Below are 19,759 nucleotides of genomic sequence, written 5' to 3'. Positions count from 1 at the left end.
AACCCACCTCAAGCTTCGCACGGAGGATTCGGCAAAACGCTTCGGAGGGTAAAAGAATACTTCTATTGGCCAAACCAGAACGTACAGGTTCGTTCCTTCGTAGCAAATTGCCAAATTTGCCGAGAAACAAAACCAGCTAATGCAATTTTAAGACCACCGATGGGAGCTGAAACGCAAACGGAACGTCCTTTCCAATAGATTTTTATAGATTTTTTGGGTCCGTATCCGCGCTCTAAGAACGGGAATTCATTCATATTTATAGTCCTAGACCATCTTACAAAATTTGTCCTGCTTAAAGCGATGGCTAAAGCTAACACGAAGAACGTTATAAAATTCCTGATTTCCGAGGTTTTTCATAAATTTGGAACACCGGAGATAATTCTGTCCGATAATGGTAAGCAGTTCGTCAGCAAAGAATTCATCGATATGGTAAACAATTTTGGCGTGAAACATGTGCGGACGGCCACCCACTCGCCACAAGCCAACGCATCGGAGCGGGTGAACCAGTCCATTCTGTCTGCAATCAGATCTTATCTTCAACATGATCACACGGAATGGGATAAGTACTTATCAGAAATTGAATTCACGCTAAGATCGTCTGTTCAAACGTCCATTGGTGTTACGCCTTATTTTGAGCTTTTTGGCATGAATATGGTTTCTCATGGGAGTATCTATAAACTGGCTAAGAAATTACAAAGTCTAAGCGATCCTGAATTCAACATAATACCGAAATCCGTGAAAATGGATTTAATCAGGCAGAAAATTCGTGACAATCTGCATAGAGCCTACTTAAGGAATGAGAAAACCTATAATACACGCTGCCGGCAAGTCAAGTTTGTACCTGGTCAGGAGGTTTATCGTCGCAATTTCCAGCAGAGCAACTTTAAGACCAATTTCAATGCTAAGCTAGCGAAGAAATTTTTAAAATGTAGAGTTGTACGACCTGTAGGTAATAGTCTATACGAGGTTGAAGACCTTCAAGGGAAATCGTTGGGGGTATTTCACGCCAAAGATTTGAAACAATAGTTTCAAATTCTTTGGTGGTTTTAGTCCCAATATTTCAGTCCGAATACCTAACTCTGTTAAATACTAAAACGTATTGTCAAAATTTTATTTATGAGTGGTTAGTAAATACTTTCTACATTAAACTATAGTTAAATGACTATATTTATACCCTTCACCTTCGTGAGAAGGGTATATATAAGTTTGTCATTCCGTTTGTAATTTCTACATTTTTCATTTCCGACCCTATAAAGTATATATATTCTGGATCCTTATAGATAGCGGAGTCGATTAAGCCATGTCCGTCTGTCTGTCTGTTGAAATCAATTTTCTGAAGGCCCCAGATATCTCCGGGATCCAAATCTTCAACAATTCTGTCAGACATACTTTCGAGAATTTTGCTATTTAAAATCAGCAAAATCCGTCCACAAATAACGGAGATATGAGCAAAAATCCGAGACAACCTCTGAAAATATCATCAAAAAACACAATGTATTGCATGCTTTGACAAAAAAGCAACAAAACGTATGTTTGGATGTGCAAGCTTTGCGTATTTTGTTTTTTTTTTGTGTTTTGTTTCTATTGGCGTTGTTTTTTATCCAACTAAACGTTTGTTTGGTTGTGTGTTGGTTTTTTTGACAAAAAAGCAATAAATCGTATGTTTGGATGTGCATGCTTTGCATATTTTGTGAAAATGGCCGTAAGTAACATTTTTCATTTAAACAAGTAAGAGTACTATATTCGGCTATGCCGAATCTTATATACCCTTCACCTTTGTTGTGGATGCATTATTATTTTTTATAATTAGTATATATGTATGTACATTGCCCACTTTCAGCGTACAGCATCATAAATTTATCAAGAACACAAAAAACAACAACAACGCCAAACGAAACAAAACACCAAAAGAAAAAACAAAAACAAAATACGCAAGCCAATGAAACCAACACACATCCAAACATACGTTTTATTGTATAAAAAACAACAACGCCAAAAGAAACACAACACAAAAGAAAAACAAAATACTCAAAACATGCACATCCAAACATACGATTTATTTCTTTTTTGTCAAAAAAACATACACACAACCAAACAAACGTTTAGTTGTATGAAAAACAACAACAACGCCAAAAGAAACAAAACACAAAAAAACAAAATACGCAAATCATGCATATCCAAGCATACGTTTTGTTGCTTTTTTGTCAAAAAAACCAACACACAACCAAACAAACGTATAGTTGTATAAAAAACAACAACAACGCCAAAAGAAATAGAACACAAAAAAAACAAAATACGCAAAGCATGCACATCCAAAAACATACGTTTTGTTGCTTTTTTGTCAAAGCATGCAATACATTGTGTTTTTTGATGAAATTTTCAGAGGTTGTCTCGGATTTTTGCTCATATCTCCGTTATTTATGGACGGATTTTGCTGATTTTAAATAGCAAAATTCTCGAAAGTATGTCTGACAGAATTGTTGAAGATTTGGATCCCGGAGATATCTGGGGCCTTCAGAAAATTGATTTCAACAGACAGACAGACGGACAGACAGACAGACAGACAGACAGACAGACAGACAGACGGACATGGCTTAATCGACTCCGCTATCTATAAGGATCCAGAATATATATACTTTATAGGGTCGGAAATGAAAAATGTAGAAATTACAAACGGAATGACAAACTTATATATACCCTTCTCACGAAGCTGAAGGGTATAAAAATTGTATGTCTTGCGTTACAAAATATTTATTTTGATAGATATCCCACTCGCATCCCACTAAGGGACTAAAAATATCTTAAAGGAATGGACCTAAGCTTTCTTTTGACTACAAAAAAAATTTTAAAAAAAGGGCTCATTTGGAAAAAAAATCGTATTTGCAAAAAAAAAAGTCAAAAATTGTAAGTCTTGAGTTAAAAAATATTTATTTTGATAGATATCCCACTCGCATCCCACTAAGCGACCAAAAGGGTCTTCAAGGATAATATCTAAGCTTTTGTTTGACCTAAAAAAAAAAGATTAAAAAAGGGTCCATTTTGAAAAAAAAAAAGTCAACAAAGTTTTTGATTTTGCAAAAAAAGTCAAAAAATTTATGTTTTGAGTTACAAAATATTTATTTTGATAGATATCCCACTCGCATCCCACTAAGCGACCAAGTAGGTGTTCAAGGAAAATATCTAAACTTTATTTTAAGAAAAAAAAAAAAAAAAAAAAAAAATTTTAAAAAAAAGTCAAAAAAGTTTTTGATTTCGGAAAAAAAATATTAAAAATTTTTTATTATTTTTTTTAAATATTTTTTTTCGAAAGATCGAAGAAATAGCTATCTATACTATTTGGGACACATTTTGCTAAGAACAATAGGTAATAAGTTACATGGATAAGAAAAAACCCCTGTTTGACCAAATTGTCAAAATATAACTCAGAGAGTTCTCGACCGATGTTGTTGAAAAATTGTGTCTGAGTTACTATCCAATAGAGCTAACCTTGGTGCAAATTTCATCCCGATCGGAAGACATCGATTTCAAAAGTTGGTTCACTTGACATGAAATGCCCCATATACTTTATAGGGTCGAAAAATTATATTGTGGAAATTACAAACGGAATGACAAACTTATATACTAGTATCTCTCACGAAGGTGAAGGGTATAAAAATACAAATGTGTAAATAAAACATTGCTACACACATAAATGGTTTCAGCGCCGCAGATGATAATCGGCGGCTTTCTTTGAGCCTGCTCAGCTTTTAAGCCGATTCTAGTCGGCGGCGGCGTGGTAATGAAAAATTTGTCAGCGGCGGCTAGCCGCCGATTTTCAGCCGATCGGCTTGGTTTTCTGGCCCAGGGCCGCCAACATGATCCCTATGAAAAGAAAAAAAATTAATTTTGTTAGTAGTAACACCACTAATGAATTTTTTTTTTATGAAAATTTTTGGTACTTACCTTCTTTAAAATCCACTTGGATGCTCATAAATCTCCACCAGAACCTGAAAGGAAATAAAAGAAATAATTATTATATTATTATAAACTATCTAAATTATTATTTTATTGTTTATTTACACAAAAAAAAATACTTACCCTTATTTCCATTCATAAATTTTTTTGTTTGGGTGCTCCTTCTTACCCCACGCGTAGTTTTTTGTTATTTGCCACCTCCTCTTTTCGTTAAATCATATGCAGTATGTTCAATCAAGGCTGCCATATGAGAAAATGTAACGAAGGTACAGAGTTGTATTTTTTAAGTGTGGTGAATATAAAATAAGGGTTACCAGAGCATAATTTTTGTAGGAATGAATTAAATACCCAAAATCTCATAAAATTTCGTAACATTAGGGTAGTACAGAAAATCAGGGCGCTTATTTTTCCCTCCCATCCTGTATCCAGGGATGGATAACAGGAGTGGTTGGGTTTGTCGTGTGCACCCTGTAGTAGAGCTACTAAATAGAAGAACAGGTGGCAACATAATTAAAAAGGGATTTTTGTTTAAGAAAGAAGAAGATGAAATAACCAATAACAAAGTATCTATAGAAAAAATAGTATGTAGGCAAATGAAATTGCTGAACAATTTTTTGAAGCTGTGAAGCCATATTGGTAACCGAGGTTTCTCGGTACCAAGAAAAGAAAATGTCGTTCCTTTTTGATCTTTGCTCCAAATAGAGAAGAAGGTGGAGTCTGTGGCCTCATCATAAAAGAAATAAAAACTAAATTTTTGATTTTTTTTATAACCAATTAAATAAATTTTATTAAAAGAAAAAAAAAAGAATTTTAAACTTAAATTTAAACTTAAATTTAAACTTAAAGCTAAACTTAAAACTAAATATACAAATATAAAATAGAAAATAAAACCAATCAAACAAACCTGAAAAGCCACTGCAACACGACTCCATCCAACGAGGGAGAAGCTGCTTTCCAGCACCATCACGCCTGGGGTGCTCCGGTATCAGATTTTTGGTTTTCCGACCTTTTATAAGTTTGCACCCGGACGACAAGACGAACCGGACGAGTGTTCTTTTTAAATAATTTCCTATAAAAAAAAAGGAAGAAAGGTTAAAATAAATAGATATATATACGATTACTAGGCTTACCTATCGTTCATCAAATCGATTTCAGTCCGTTTGTGGGGTTTTTTTGTTTCCAAACGTGCGCGAACAGGGTTGAGCTCAGGCCTCAGATAAAGTAACGCGTGAGTTTAAGATTGTAGGTGGCCTTCGGCATATATATTTATAAAAAAAAAAAAAAAGAGAAAGAAAAACCTGTAAAAACAAACAAAATTATTTAAAAGGTGTATTAATTTACAATATTTTGCATAACTTACCTAGTTCACCCGAACGGACCCTAATACGGACGGACAGGAAAACCTTATCCGCCAAAAGAAATCTTCCAGCTCTAGAATTGCATCCCGTAAACCAGTTAGTTGCCACCAAAAAAAAAAGGAATTGATAGATCCCGTTCATCCTCAAACGAAACAGAAAATTGTTAAAATATTAGTTTCTTAAACATAAACTCAAATCCACAAATCTAAAACTAAAAAAATTAAAAATAAAGCTGAAAATTGTTTATAAAAAATTTTATTAAAACAAAAGTTAATGTTTAAAACTAAAAATTTAAATTCTAATTAAATTAAAAATTTGTAAAATTAAATTAAATTCTAATTAACTTTATTAAAACTTCTTTTGCTTTATATAACTTCATTTCTTTTTATTAATAAACAAACATTTTATAATGTTTAATTGAAATTTTTAAGAATCTTTTCATTTGAAATGATCGGCTAAACGAAATAAGCGGCGGTAAGTAAGGAAAGGAAAAGTTTGCAGGGTAAATTTTGGGACATCCCTAGTATTAGGATGTCATGGCGGGATTATCCAATCCCGAGTGGGAGGGCTTTACCTGGCACAACATCTGCCAGCCATTATAGGTCGTAGGTATGTTTCAGCAGGGAGACAGATAAAAACCTACTCGGTGCCCCTTCCTTTTTTTATCATTTTATTTTAAGCTGGTATGATTTTTTTTTTATGTGTGTGTGTAGATGCCTAGTGTGGCAGCAAGAACCACCCCCATCCGGCGAGCTCCAAGCCTGGCAAACGCGAGCATACCAGCGCCGCTACCACTCTGGCAACACCAGTTTCGTATGTTTTGTTTTGGTATGGTTGTACCATACCAAACATACCCAACCACTACATGCTTTAATTTTATGTTTTAAAAATGATACATTTTATTATCTGCTTAATTAGCTTTTTGAATCTAAAATATTGTGTTAGAAATGTGAGATTAAAGTGGGTGGTTTTTATTTGTTTGACAAAGTTAGGTTTGAGTGGAGAATTTTATAATGGATGTTGTGTTGAAAATTCTGGAAAATTCTTTTTGAATCATTATTTCGATCATTAATGCTCTTGAGATAGTTTAATATTAAAATTTATTTTTTTTAATTTGAAATCTTTATTTGATTTTGAATTAAAAATTATTAATCTATTTTTATTATTCTTCATTTCATTAATTGATAATTTTATTTACTTTATAGGGATTTAATTGATTGTTAAAATTATGTTTTAGTGGAGTTATAATAAGTGGAGACTTGTAATTATTTTTATACATCTAATATTTTTGTTTAGGGTTTATAAAAAGTAATTTCAATAACCAGAATTTTATTAAGTTATTATTATATAGTTGAGATGACTCGACAGGCTATTTGGTAATGAGCTAATCTATCAATTAGGAGGTTGAAAGTTCAATTCCCAAATAAAGACTGAAAACTAAGTTTGAATATAATTTATTATTAATTTGTAGCAGTTAAATAATTGGTATTTGTTTCTTAAATTTTGGATGAAACTTGGATTAAAATATTTATTTTGTGAATTTATTTTTATATCTTGAGACCTTGTTCTGAGATTAAAATGTTTAAAATTTGTAAAACTGGTGTAGGGATTTATTTTATATTGTTTTAAGTAGGTAATTCATATTTTTTCTTAAAATTTGGTTAAAGTAAAGACTTTTATTAACATTTTATTTTCGTTTTAAAGTTATATTTAGTGGAGACTTGAGAATTAAAGGCTTAGTGAGACCTGTTATAGTTATTTAAATTTTTATTTGAATAGAGAGATTTTTTATTGTTCGTGGTTATATTTGCTACTATGAAAATTGTTTAGATTTTATGTTATACTGAAGAAACTTTTAATTTTTGTGGTTATATTTGCTATTATGGTGTACAATTTTTTAATTTGATGCAACAAAAAATTAATCTTCCCTTTGAATAAAATTGTATACCCTAAGAACTATTAATTTGGATAAATTATTTAATATTTTCTAAAATTTTTTAAATAACTCCACTTAAAATGTATGAAATAATAATTGGTAGAAATCTTTTTGAATTAGTTGTTTCCTCTTTTGTTTCATTGATTGTGTTTCTGGTGAACAAACTTTTCACAAAAATGGTAAATTTATTCAAATATTGTACAAATTTCTCTTTAAAATTTCAAATTGCGAAAATCTTAATTTAGCTTCCATATGTAAATATTGTTTAATGTGAATAAAAAAATACTCCCATTAATTTATTATTACAATATTCAAAATTATTCATGACCATACTCAACAAAAAATTAATCTTCCCTTTGAATAAAATTGTATACCCTAATGTAGACTAATTAAAAGAAAATAAACACTCCTATTAAAACAGCATTAAAAGCCTCTACACAATAGTACAACAAAACTAATGAAATAAAACAAGTAAGAGTGCTATATTCGGCTATGCCGAATCTTATATACCCTTCACCTTTGTTGTGGATGCATTATTATTTTTTATAATTAGTATATACACTGAATCAATTAAGTCTCCGTACAGACATGGTTATGGTTATGGTTTACGTGGTAGTTCACTACGTGCGAACAATCAAGTAGAGTCGAAGGGACCCCGTTTTGATGAGACCACACCACTCGTCAGATGTAATGTCGATTACATAGCAATGTAACTAAAGTGTGCTTACTAGACCCAACCTGTAGCCGTGAGATATCTCAGTAGGTCATTGAGTTTAAACCCGGCTTCCTCACTAAGGTTGGTCAATGTATAGTTGCCCATGAATTTATGTCTCTTGACACTCAGAGCTGGGCATTCGCAGAGGAGGTGGAAAATCGTTTCCTCTTTTTCCCTATCCTTACAACTGCGACAATGGTCGTTAAAAGGGAGTCCCAGGCGATTTGCGTGCTTGCCTAACGCCCAGTGTCCCGTTAATACTGCCAGCAACCTTGATATATTCTTCCTATTCCTGGTTATCAGTTGCATAGTGCGTTTCTCATTAAAAGATGGCCACATCAACTTGGCTACCCTACATGTGTCTAAATTGCGCCATCTATTCTCAGCCCTTGTAAGAAAATGTCTGAGGATGATACCTTTAATAGTCCCCAGTGGAATTGCTACTGAGACCGCATTGGAGATATCTAAGGCAGATCCCATTCTGGCTAGTTCGTCTGCCTGTTCATTACCGTAGTGGTCCCTGTGCGCAGGTACCCAAACCAAAGTAATGTCAGATAGACGACCTAGCCTTGACAGAGAATTCCTACATTGCCTAACTAGTGAAGATGAAATTGTATAGGCATTCAGTGAGAGAAGTGCCGCCTGACTGTCGACAAAAATACCTATATTGCCGCGGGTATTATGATCATGTAGTGTATTGCAAGCTGCCATGATTGCAAAAATCTCCGCCTGGAAGACACTACACTCATTCGGAAGACGATACGAAATGCCTATCTCAGGTTCGTCACAGAAGACGCCAGAACCAACACCACAGCTCATTTTAGAACCATCTGTATATATCCTAGTGTCATATTCGCGCACAAGATTACCCCTACCCCACTCACTCCTGGAGGGAATAAAGACCTTGAATACCCTATCAAAATCTGTGTATGGAGTAATATAGTCAGATGGTTGGAGAACGATCGAAGGCAACTGGCCCAAAATCCCCGCGTGGCCATATGTTCTCGATCTCCACCAACCAGATGCTTGAAGCCTCGCTGCGCTACAGGCAGAGGTGGCCATTATGTGAAGGTCTATTGGCACAAGGTGCAATATAGTGTTCAGTGCCTCTGAAGGACTAGTTCTTAGTGCGCCGGTTATACCAATACAGGCTGATCTCTGGACTTTGTATAGTTGGTCTACGACATACTTCCTTTTAGTTGCAGTCCACCATACAAGAGATCCGTAAGTAAGAATTGGACGTACTATAGCCGTATACATCCATTTAACTATGTTGGGACTAAGTCCCCATTTTCTACCAAACATCTTACGACAGGTGTAATAGGCCACCGTAGCCCTTTTTACCCTATGTTGAGTATTTAGCTTCCATGACAATTTAGAGTCCAGTATAATACCTAGATATTTCGCATTATTTGAAAGGGGGATTTCGCAGTTTTTCAACCGTGGAAGTTTGAAGCTTGGAATCTTGGTCTTCGTCGTGAAAAGTACAAGTTCTGTTTTGCTTGGGTTCACTCCGAGACCACTAACAGTGGCCCAGTTGTCGAGCAACCCTAAAGCAGTGGACATAATATCACTGATCACGTCCGGAAACAGACCTGATACGAGTATCACCACATCGTCCGCATAAGCGACAACTTTTATCCCTTTTCTGTCTAGATCAATGAGAATCGAGTTAATAACGATAAGCCACAGTAGTGGAGAGATTACCCCACCCTGAGGAGTGCCTCTATCCACTTGCTTGGACTTAACGCTATTACCAAGATTTGCTGTGACTATTCTTGATTTCAACATGGTAACTAGCCAGTTATTGATATATTCTTCAACATCTAGGCTAGCAAGAGCTTGCTGAATAGCAAGAGCTTGCTGAATAGCAAGAGTAGTTACATTATTGAAAGCACCCTCTATATCTAGAAAGGCTGCCATTGTATATTGTTTAAATTCGAGAGATCTCTCTATAACTCTTACAACCTCATGCAGAGCTGTCTCTGTAGAGCGACCCTTAAGGTAGGCATGCTGACTATTAGAGAGCCATGTTGTACCCTCTAGGCGATGCCTAATGTGAGCGTCAATGAGTCTTTCCAACGTTTTAAGCTGGAAAGATGAAAGACTAATTGGACGAAAGTCCTTCGCCTTCTCATGACTTCTTTTGCCAATTTTTGGAATGAAAACGACCTTGACTCTCCTCCAGTTAGTCGGAACATGGTTGAGGGAGAGACAGAGCGTAAAAATTCTATGAAGCCAGGGAATGATATGCCTTTTTGCGCTTTGTAGCATCTTTGGCAAAATACCATCTGGCCCAGGTGACTTGAATGGTGCGAAACTGTCAATCGCCCATGATATCCTGTCATAGGAGATGATGTTACTATCGATATTGGATGGAGCCCTACCTTCATTCCCAATATCCGTAGCAACATCCTTGCAGCCCGGGAAGTGAGTATTCAATAGGATGTCAAGTGACTCTGCTGAGGATTCGGACCAGGAGTCATCCATCCTTTTGATATAGGTAGGATTGGATTGCCCCTTGGCTAGAATTCTGCTTAGTCTTGCAGAGTCTTTTGTGTTATCTATAGATTCACAAAAGCATCGCCATGAGTTTCTTTTTGCGACTGCTGTAGCTTTTTTGTAAGTTTTCAATAGATCACGATAGGGTTGCCATGATTTACTATTATAGCTAATGTTAAAGGCCCTACGAGTTTCCCTACGTAGTTTAGATAGCTCCGAATTCCACCATGGAGGGAAGCTTTTCTTAGCCTTAGTGACTGGACAGGAAACTTCGAAAGCTTTGACTACAGTTTTACTAAAGTTATCCTCTATTTTTTCAAGACCAGTGATCGAATCTACTACAACTGGCATATTCTTAAGTTTGTGTTTGAGGATCCCATTAAATTTGAACCAATCAGTCCTTCTTGGGTTCCTAAATTGTATTTTCTCTGTCGAGTTCTGAAGTCTAATTTCGAAGAGAATCCAGTTGTGATCAGAAAATGACCTTTTATTGGATACTCTCCACCTATCTACTGATACCTTAGACCTATCATTTATGAGTGTAATATCTAATACTTCCTCCCATCCATTATAATTGTCCGTACTTGGAAAAATGAATGTTGGCGTGTTACCAGAATTACATATGCTTAGTTTGTTGGAATTAATGAAATTAAGTAAAGACTCACCCCTTTCATTTGTTTCACTGCTGCCCCAGATTGAATGCCTGGCATTGGCATCGCATCCCAGGACAATGTCATCCGATGCCCCAACAGAGGACAGTAGAGTACTCACTACGACTGGAGGAGCTGTCTTCTCATGTGCCATGTAGCTAGAGGCGATCGTGAGGCTTCTGTTGCACGGTAGCTCGACCTTTGCTACTGTAAGGTCCTCTGAACTAAGCTGCGTACAAAGAAAAATGTTAATAGATTTTTTGGCAATAATACATGATCTTGGCCTACCATTGTTTCTTGCATAGAGAATGTTATATGCTGAGGCCGGGAACCCCTTCACTTCCAGGTCTGAAGCCCAGGGTTCCTGCACCAGCCCAATATCCAGGTCCTCTTCGGCTAAGAGTACCCGAAGGTTATCTGTAGCACATTTCGAGTGCTGCAGATTAATCTGCACTACCTTGAGCGCCATTGTCGGTTTTTGGTGGGAGTTCGGATAGCTTAATTTCTGTGAGCAGAGAGTTTGCTGCTTCAACCTCATCCGCTTCACCGCTACCCGTACCTGAGGGCCGGAACACCTTAACCTTAGCGTCCCTCACTCCGAAGAACAGCTTAAGGCCCGCCTTCTCAAGCTCGACTGAGCCAGATTCGGTGATGGCGAGGATAAGGCATGTATGGCCATCGCCTTGCTCAGTACGGATGATGGACCAGTCATCCATGTGGATGTCGGGGTTTTGAAGCTTTAAACACTCCAACATTTTATGTGCATCGGTTGCCATCTTCGGTAACCAAATACGTGCACGCGGTCTCATTGGAATTTCTTGAGCAGGGATCAGTTTGAGGCTTAAACCATCCCATGCGTCGCTAATCTTAGCGATGCATTTGCTAAGAAAGTCCTTTGAGAACTCGTCCATGCATTTGATCACCCTGTAGCCCCGGTGGATTTCACCAGAGTCAAAGCGAGGTGCCGTACCAGTCCTATTAGCGAACAAGTGTTCCATAACGAGTTCAGCTAATTTGGACTCGATAGCACCCCATTCTGTTACCACAGGATTCATGATGCCGTCTTTCTCGGTCGCCAGAGCCATAAGAAGATGGTCTTTAACCACCTCATTGAAAGGCCGTCTGGCGGAAGTAGTCGTGGTGGATGTAGGTCCCGGAGCGGCTTTTTTTTCGGCAACCTTTCTCCGTTTAGGCGATTTTTCTCCCTCTGCCTGAGAGCGATTTCGCTTGGACCTCTCTGTTTCTTCGGCTACTGCCTTTGATGTGCTGGGTACGGCATCCAAAAACTTTTGGTACTCGTCTACCACAGCCTGGTGTTTGGCGCGATCTTCCTCATCACGCTCATGGGGAGCACCGCTGGCAGCATTCTTGTCAATCTTGTCAAGAATAAATCGCGCCTTGGTGTATCGGGATTTGAGGATGTCTTTCTGACTCTTCCTCTTTTTTCTTTTCTTCTTCAATTGGTCGCCTGCCTTGGCATCCGATTGAAGGGAAGCATTTGTCAAGTTTTTGGAGGGCAGTAGAGTGCTGTGACGGTCACCCACGCTGCCTGACATTTCGACCAAGGTCTCTTGGCTAGAGGCCAATAGGTCGTCTTCTGATGAAGAACCGAGATCATCAGTATTCATCAGGGGTTTGTTGTTGTTGTTTGTTTCTTTATAATTTGATGGTTTCATTTTTGGTCCCACGAGTAGGCACGTAAGGGGATGGACCATCAATGCAGTGACGGCGTACATGGACTAGACAGAAGTGATTACAACCGGCCCGTGTCATAAGCACCGGAGGGGAGCTGTTAACGACTAATCTTCTTTAACCACTAATTAGCCATTCAGGTTCTCGGCACTGCTACCAACCACGTTAACCTTACAAGTGGGGGAAAAAGGAAAGAAGGAGAGAAAGAGGAAAGAACAGAGAGAGGAAAGAACAGTTTTGGTCCGCGGGTTGTAGCACAGGATAGAGAAAGACAGACATACTTATAATATAAACTAGCAATTTATGGTCACTTTTCAATACATATTTAAAACTTTTTTTAATTCATTTTATAAAAAATCTTATAAACTAGAAATCAACATAAAAAAAATACAAACGTTTTCCTTAAAAACATAAAAATTTACATAAATTCAATAATTGTACGAAAAGTATCACCAAAAAAGTCTCCGTACAGTTAACCGTTTTAAGGCTAGGAATCCCAATATTAAACTTAATTGCATTTAATATGTGGTAGGTCCTCCTTTCTAAGCAATTGCTTAATTTTAATGGCTGTGCATGGAATGGACCAGCTTTGTTGTTGTCAGGGAATCCAAAAATAAGCAAATTTTAATGGATAGAAAGAAAATTATTATTAACTTGCAAAATGAAGGAAAAAATCTAACCGAAATCAAGGATATTGTAAAAAGACCACGCTCTTCCATTCAGTACGTTATTCAACAGTTCAAAAAAACCGGAACAATGGCAAATAAACAAAGAACTGACCATCCAAGAAAAATAGATCACCACTTAGAGAGAAGAATTGTACGATTTGTAGAAGGTAATCCAAAAATTAACGCATGTTTAATTGCGGGAAACTTGAAAACTAGTGATGAATTAACGGTAAACCCCCAAACTGTAAGAAACGCTCTTAAACTAAATGGATACAATGGTCGAGTAAGCCGTAAGAAGCCCCTTGTTCGAAAAGTGAACATGAAAAAGAGATTGGATTACGCTATCGAGCATATTGATAAAGATTTTTTTATTTTGGGATCGAGTTATTTTTAGCGATGAAAGTAAATTGAATGTTTTTGGTTCTGATGGAAGAGAAATGTTATGGAGAAAGCCAAATACTGAAATGAATCCGAAGCATTTGACGCTAACCGTAAAGCATGGAGGAGGTAACGTTATTGTTTGGGGTTACATGGCTTCATCTGGGGTGGGATAACTTATTTTTGTTGAAAACACTATGGTATAATATGCATACCTTAATATATTAAAAGAAAACTTAAAACAAAGTTCTGGAAAATTAGGCTTGGGACGTTTGTATTGCTTCCAACAAGACAACGATCCTAATCACACCTCTAGATTAGTAAAGGAATGTCTTATTTATAATGTTCTTAAGCACTTAAATCGCACAGCTCAGTCACCTGATCTCAACCCGATTGAGCATATATGGGATCACTTGGAAATAAAGGTTCGGCAGCACAATATAACAAGAAAAGATCAGCTAAAAGCCGTTATAATGGAAGAGTGGTATAAAATAGATTCCCTGACAACAACAAAGCTGGTCCATTCCATGCACAGCCATTAAAATGCTGCAATTGCTCAGAAAGGAGGACCTACCACATATTAAATTCAATTAAAATTAATATTGGGATTCCTTGCCTTAAAACGGTTAACTGTACGGAGACTTTTTTGGTGATACTTTTCGTACAATTATTGAATTTATGTAAATTTTTATGTTTTTAATGAAAATGTTTGTAGTTTTTTTATGTTGATTTCTAGTTTATAAGATTTTTTATAAAATGAATTAAAACAAGTAAGAGTGGTATATTCGGCTGTGCCGAATCTTATATACCCTTCACCAAATTATACTTCAAAATTTTAAATATTTTTAGGTAAACAAAAATTTATTTTTTTCCAGTTGTTTTTTGAATTTTTTGGAAAAAAAATTTTTCGATTGTTATTTAAATTTTTTTTTTTTTAATTTTAAAAAAAATTTTTTTTTAAATTTTAAAATTTTTTTTTCTAAATTTTAAAAATTTTTTTTTTTAAATTTTAAAAATTTTTTTTTTTTTAAAAAAATTCGGGTTCAAAATTTTTTTCCCGATTTTGACCCATTGTAGGTCCAACTTACTATGGTCTTATATACGTCGTTGCAAATGTCTTTGAAATATCTATCATTAGATATCCATATTGTCTATATTAATGTCTTAGTAATCCAGATATAGGTAAAAAAATAGGTCAAAAATCGAGGTTGTCTTGGTTTTTTCCTCATATCTCAGCTATTTGTGGACCGATTTTGCTGATTTTAAATAGCAAAATTCTCGAAAGCATGTCTGACAGAATTATTGAAGATTTGGATCCCGAAGATATCTGGGGTCTTCAGAAAACTGATTTCAACAGACAGACAGACAGACGGACAGACAGACAGACAGACAGACAGACAGACAGACAGACAGACAGACAGACAGACAGACAGACAGACAGACAGACAGACAGACAGACAGACAGACAGACAGACAGACAGACAGACAGACAGACAGACAGACAGACAGACAGACAGACAGACAGACAGACAGACAGACAGACAGACAGACAGACAGACAGACAGACAGACAGACAGACGGACAGACAGACAGACGGACATGGCTTAATCGACTCCGCTATCTATAAGGATCCAGAATATATATACTTTATAGGGTCGGAAATGAAAAATGTAGAAATTACAAACGGAATGACAAACTTATATATACCCTTCTCACGAAGGTGAAGGGTATAAAAAGGTTTAAATATGTATTGAAAAGTGACCATAAATATCTAGTTTATATTATGAGTATGTCTGTACGGAGACTTAATTGATTCAGTGTATGTATGTACATTGCCCACTTTCAGCGTACAGCATCCTAAATTTATCAAGAACACAAAAAACAATAACAACGCCAAACGAAACAAAACACCAAAAGAAGAAACAAAATACGCAAGGCAATGAAACCAACACACATCCAAACATACGTTTAATTGTATAAAAAACAACAACAACGCCAAAAGAAACAAAACACAAAAGAAAAACAAAATACGCAAAGCATGCACATCCAAACATACGTATTGTTGCTTTTTTGTCAAAGCATACAATGTATTGTGTTTTTTGATGAAATTTTCAGAGGTTGTCTCTTTTGCTCATATCTCCGTTATTTATGGACGGATTTTAAATAGCAAAATTCTCGAAAGTATGTCTGACAGAATTGTTGATGATTTGGATCCCGGAGATATCTGGGGCCTTCAGAAAATTGATTTCAACAGACAGACGGACATGGCTTAATCGACTCCGCTATCTATAAGGATCCAGAATATATATACTTTATAGGGTCGGAAATGAAAAATGTAGAAATTACAAACGGAATGACAAACTTATATATACCCTTCTCACGAAGGTGAAGGGTATAAAAACAAAATCAATTCCACACAATACAACACACAAAGCATTTTTTCTACATTACTCAAATTACCTGAAGCAAGAAAACAAAAATTTACAAATTGTCGCTGCTTTTTTTCTCTGCCAAAAATTCCTCGTCATCAAATTTTCGCTGCCTTTTTCTCTGCCAAAAATTCCTCATAAAAATTTTCAATATTCCTCTTCTCTGCCAGTTTAGAGGAAAAAAAATCCTCTAAATCAAGCCAGAATCCCTATATTTATACTACTTCCGATCCTATTGACAAAATAAGTTTTGAATTATCATCATATGAAGACATGAAAATACCATTCCATGATGATTTTAATGTGTTACAGTGGTGGGAACTAAACAAAAATCAATTGCCACCCCTTTTTAAAACCAGCTGCAAAATATTAGCAACTCCTGCCAGCAGTGCAGCTTCAGAAAGAACCTTTTCTGCTGGAAGAAATTTAATCACTGAAAAAAGATCCAGTATTGCATCAAACCATAACACAGTAAATCATATAATGTTCTTAAACTCTAATTTGGGAGAATTTGAATTAATAACTAAACTTAACGAAGATAATAATTAAACTTTCTATATAATTCTATAGCATTTTAAAGACTAACCCTCAGTAACACGAAGTCTGGTTATGTGTTAACTAATAGTTATACAGACAGTTTTCATACAAAAATAATATTAAAAGACAGTATAACTATTAGTTAGCATCTAACCAGACTTCGTGTTAATGGGGGTTAGAAATAATATTAAAAATGTACATATTTATTTAATATTTTATTTTATTTAATATTGTTCCTTTACTAAATACATTGAATTTTTGTTTGTTTCTTAATAAATCTGTTTAAAACCCTGAAACCATATCTGTTTTTTAATAATGAAAATGTGTATTATTGGTGAATACCATTAAAAAGAATTTTTATACCTACATTTACCTGGCTTGGTATCATTTCACATAAAACATAAATTGCATAATACTTATACAAAAATTTCAAAATTTGATGACATTTCCTATGAGTGTATTTTCTTATTTATCATTACCCAGCAATTCTAGGAGACAGTACCGAACTAGTGATTTTACCCATCATTTAGGGTGGGAGCTAGTTACTTCAATAGCCACGTGACTAGTCATTTTAACACGGGCATGTCCTAGGCAGGAGGTCAATTGTCTCTTTTTGATTACAGTGGGACTGTCTAATAGTTGGTCCAAAGTAGGCAACGCATTGGCTTCACATACTGGTTACATAGCGTCAGTTGTCTTACTAGCTTTGTAACTGGTTACTTGATCAGCTACTTGACTAGTTATTTTAACACGTGCATGTCCTAAGCAGGGGGTCAATTGACCCTTTTGATTACAATGGGACTATCTGATAGCTGATCGAAAATAGTCAACGCTTCTGGTGGGTAAAATAAAGTGCAGTACAAAAAAAAGTTTGAAGTGACTTCACCATAGGTTACTAAGAGACACTAAAGTGACTATTGACTTCATGATATGTTACATGTGATATCAGTATACTTAAGCAAAAATAAAAATAAACTGTATGAGAATTATATCAACACAATTTGTAAAAAAACAGTTTGTACGAATTACTCACAAAATATTTAAAGTGACTACACTCCAGATTACTTAGAGACACTTAAGTGTCAATTGTCTTCACGCTAGATTACTTGGGATGTATAAAGTAACCAATTGTCTTCTCTCTGCACTACAAAGTGCTCACACGTGTCAAATGACAAAAATATATAAATTGGAGTTAGCCAATACATTTGTGACAATTACTGTCTTTAAGGGATACATTGCAATGTAGTAGTCATGACTACTTGCTTAACTGCTGGGTATGTTTGCACCCATACACACGAACATTTAATAATGCAAGAAACTCGGTGTGCACTGCTTCATTGTGACCCGAAATCATATACCATTAACTCGGTGTATATTTACTCTCATTGTCATATACTGTCTCTCATTCTATACTCTGTTGTTTTGTTCTGTCGTTGGTTGTTATTGTTCCTCATTCACACTCATTCGTTTTGTAAATAAATACCCAACGATCTGAAGTAACTGTTGTGCTGGTGAATGTCTTGAGTAGCAAATGAATGTGCTTGTTAGAGTTGGGTTTATTAGCTCAGTGAAGTGACCGCTCTTTTCAGCTCAGCTCACTCAAATGAACTAGGTCGCTCTTTTAGCTCATTAGCTCAGTATGTTGTATAATGACCATTTCATTTTGAGAATTGCTTGTAGTGAATTAAATCAATTATTTCTGTTGTTAGTTGTAAAAACACACAGTCTTTTGACAATTAGAGATTTATGCGTGAAATAATTGATTAAAATTTTAAAAAATAAAATTGTATTTTATTAAACTAATATTTTTGCGGAAAAAAGAGTTAATTATTTTTTATTTCTAATTTCCGATGTTAACCAAATGTTTAGACAATATTTGTTAAGCAGAACATTCACTAACTATAAGGTATTCTTTTACCACAAAATAATAAAATTACCAAAAAACTCGAGATATTAACTGGAATTTGAAGAAGAAAATCTTATAAATCTTATTCCTTAAATTCAGAAATTCTAAACTGTCATTCCAAAAAACAGCGAAAAACCCACGATAGGCCGCTCATGGCAGCTGACAAATGTTCTGTTGATGTAGCAGTGTAGTAAAAAAGTGCATAAGATATAGGTACATATGTTTTCTAAAAAAAGTGATTGAAATAATATTGCTAATTTAATTAAGAATATCAGTACTTTGTATTTTTTTAATTATGTTTTTTGGTAGATATAATCCCACTAATGTATTTTTGAAATAGCATTTTTTTACTAATTACATACTTTCAATTACAATTATTATTTTAACAATAACAATTATGTATTTGCCTTTTTCATTATTTTTTTATGAAATTTACTTACAAACTGTAGCAATATTCTTTCTTTATTTCATTCTACATCACCATACCATAAATAAATTCACATTTATTCAATAGCACACATAAAAATTCATGAAAACAAAAACAATTTGAATAACTCTAATAATTCTTGAAACAAAAATATATACGCGGCAGCATACGATCATAAACATACATAACAAACCTACATTCGAATGATCGTTTTATTTTTGTAGGACACAATACTCACTCACTTATCAATGTCAGTGAGCGAAAGAATGTAAGAGCATTGACGAGTAAAGTGAAACATGTGAAACATCTGAAACATTGAAGACGACAAATGAATGTGCTTGTGCAGCCCTTTCATGAGCACTGAACTGAAACAGCTCAGCGCTCAGTTGAAAACGCTCAGCGCTCAGTTGAAAACGCTCAGTGCTGAGCTGAAAACGCTCAGTATGATGAATGATTCACTTCACTCAGTTGAATGAATAGCTCAATTGAACTAGGTCATTCATGAGCTACACAACTCTAGTGCTTGTGCAGCCCCAAGGCGAATTCATACAAGGTGGTGGTAGTTCTACAAAAACAACAAATGGTCTTAACAAATGTCAAAAAACAG

At 35.3% G+C, this 19,759-nt stretch overlaps 1 protein-coding gene and 2 long non-coding RNA genes across 3 annotated transcripts; 1 reads left to right on the top strand and 2 right to left on the bottom strand.

Annotated features, from left to right (window-relative positions):
* The first annotated feature begins 651 nt into the window (after positions 1 to 651).
* On the top strand, positions 652 to 1,026 carry LOC135950628 (uncharacterized). The gene has a single exon (XM_065500160.1). It carries the CDS (start codon positions 652 to 654, stop codon positions 1,024 to 1,026), a length of 375 nt encoding a protein of 124 aa, XP_065356232.1.
* A 2,357-nt stretch (positions 1,027 to 3,383) lies between these two features.
* Positions 3,384 to 4,171, bottom strand: LOC135949815 (uncharacterized). Its single transcript, XR_010575902.1, has 3 exons — positions 4,078 to 4,171; positions 3,943 to 3,986; positions 3,384 to 3,861 (listed from the first exon to the last, which is right to left on the bottom strand). It is a non-coding gene; the product is annotated as an uncharacterized LOC135949815 (long non-coding RNA).
* Positions 4,172 to 4,705: 534 nt separating this feature from the next.
* On the bottom strand, positions 4,706 to 5,502 carry LOC135949971 (uncharacterized). The gene is made up of 2 exons (XR_010575921.1): positions 5,315 to 5,502; positions 4,706 to 5,252 (listed from the first exon to the last, which is right to left on the bottom strand). It is a non-coding gene; the product is annotated as an uncharacterized LOC135949971 (long non-coding RNA).
* Positions 5,503 to 19,759: the final 14,257 nt, after the last annotated feature.

This window comes from Calliphora vicina, chromosome 2 (assembly GCF_958450345.1).
Source record: "Calliphora vicina chromosome 2, idCalVici1.1, whole genome shotgun sequence".
Taxonomy (NCBI): domain Eukaryota; kingdom Metazoa; phylum Arthropoda; class Insecta; order Diptera; family Calliphoridae; genus Calliphora; species Calliphora vicina.
Note: the sequence above shows the minus strand (reverse complement) of the source record. Positions and strands in the feature narration are given on the sequence as shown.

What these genes read in the sequence shown, in the direction of transcription:
- LOC135950628 (XM_065500160.1), top strand. Translation starts at nt 652, where the DNA reads ATGGTTTCTCATGGGAGTATCTATAAACTGGCTAAGAAATTACAAAGT.